We start from the raw sequence: 1,409 nt of genomic DNA, 5'->3' as shown, positions 1-1,409 counted from the left end.
GCCAGTCTCCATCCCGTTCCTCTTCCTTTCTCCAGCGCTCCCAGCAACTGAAGCATTCAGCGTGGCTGGCCCCGGCGCCGTGCCGCCTGAACTCCGGCCTGCCCATGAATATTGGGGTGCTCTTCGTGCCGCAGCAGGAGGCTTGGGTGGTGGAGAGGATGGGCAAGTTCCACCGAATCCTCGAGCCTGTAAGGAGCCGCTTTTCTCCCCTTCTGGATTCAGCAGGTTCCTAAAGCTGTAGTGAGGCGCGTCCTTTGCGCGAGGATTCGGGGAGCGGTGTGCTTGTTCTTGCGGATTGCAATCCAATTGACTGCCTGTGGACTAACTTCCCTTGGTGAGGTGTTAAAAGCACCAAGAAACCTAAATTCCCCCCCTGCGTAAAGCACGTTTGCTCTGCCTGCAGCATCTGCGGCGTGTAGCGTACTTGGTCTTTGTTGGCACAGCTCTCTCTAGTCCGGCTGAGCTCTCGGGGGGCGGGAAACCCCAGGTTAGAGGGCTCAGCCGTCTGATCCCGCCCTTTTCCCAGGGTTTGAACTTCCTCATCCCTCTGCTGGATCGGATTCGTTACGTGCAGAGTCTCAAAGAAATCGTCATTAACGTCCCAGAGCAGTCAGCTGTCACCTTAGGTAAGGAGCGTCCTGCCCCTTTCCTTCCCCTGCGTCCGGGGCGAGCGAGGGGCGGCGCGGGGAGGAGTGGAAATGTCCCGGGCTCCTGCACTCAGCGCTGTCCCCGAAAACCCGGGCTTGGCCGTACTCCCGGCGCTGTGAGCGGGAGAACCCCAGGAGGTCCCGTCTGCCCTCTCGGGGCTGCGGCTGCCCCTTCTGGCTGGGTTGAACGCATCTGGGCAGGCATCCATTTTTCAGATGTTTTCCTGTGTTGAGCCACAAAAAAAGTCTCCTCTGGCTTTCTATAAAAAAATTTTTCAGACCAGGTTAATGGACGGCTTTGTTACGGTTCTAGTATTAAGCTTTTTGGTTTGTGTTGGGTTTTTTTTGCCCCTTAAAAATCTTTATTTGTGAAGATAACTACAGCATGAAATGCTTTGGTCTGGAAACCTGAGACTTCTTGTGTATTAAGACAGCAAAAAAAAGTGTTTCTTTCCTAGGGAAGGTCAAGGTCCTTTTTACAAAGCCTTTTAGATAAGGAGATCCTTTCCAGCCAATCCCTCTTCCGTGCCACGCTGCTGAGTCCGGGAAGGAAAGGGATGACCCTGCCCAGCCCTGCTAGCTCTGTTGGGGGAGAGGAGGTTGCCATTTGCTGCTTCAGTAAACAGGACGCGTTGTTCTCTCCCGGCAGATAACGTCACCCTGCAGATTGATGGTGTGCTCTATCTGCGGGTTATGGACCCCTACAAGGTACCGTCCCTGCTGCGCCGACGCTCGGCCTGAGCCAAACGCGTAGCCTCCGCG

The 1,409-nt window shown here is 55.3% G+C and overlaps 1 protein-coding gene across 1 annotated transcript in view; it reads left to right on the top strand.

Annotated features, from left to right (window-relative positions):
* The first annotated feature begins 24 nt into the window (after positions 1 to 24).
* The window catches only part of LOC103922313 (GPI ethanolamine phosphate transferase 3-like), a 20,345-nt gene continuing 18,960 nt past the window's right edge, over positions 25 to 1,409 (top strand). The window contains 3 exon segments of the mRNA XM_009330422.1: positions 25 to 188; positions 527 to 626; positions 1,297 to 1,397. Of these exon segments, the coding sequence (XP_009328697.1) occupies positions 105 to 188; positions 527 to 626; positions 1,297 to 1,397 (285 nt within the window). The 5' untranslated portion in view covers positions 25 to 104.

The sequence above is a fragment of the Pygoscelis adeliae genome, unplaced genomic scaffold (genome assembly GCF_000699105.1).
Source record: "Pygoscelis adeliae isolate BGI_AS28 unplaced genomic scaffold, ASM69910v1 Scaffold628, whole genome shotgun sequence".
In the NCBI taxonomy this organism is placed as follows: domain Eukaryota; kingdom Metazoa; phylum Chordata; class Aves; order Sphenisciformes; family Spheniscidae; genus Pygoscelis; species Pygoscelis adeliae.
The sequence above is the reverse complement of the archived record's forward strand: the minus strand, read 5'-3'. Positions and strand labels throughout refer to the sequence as shown.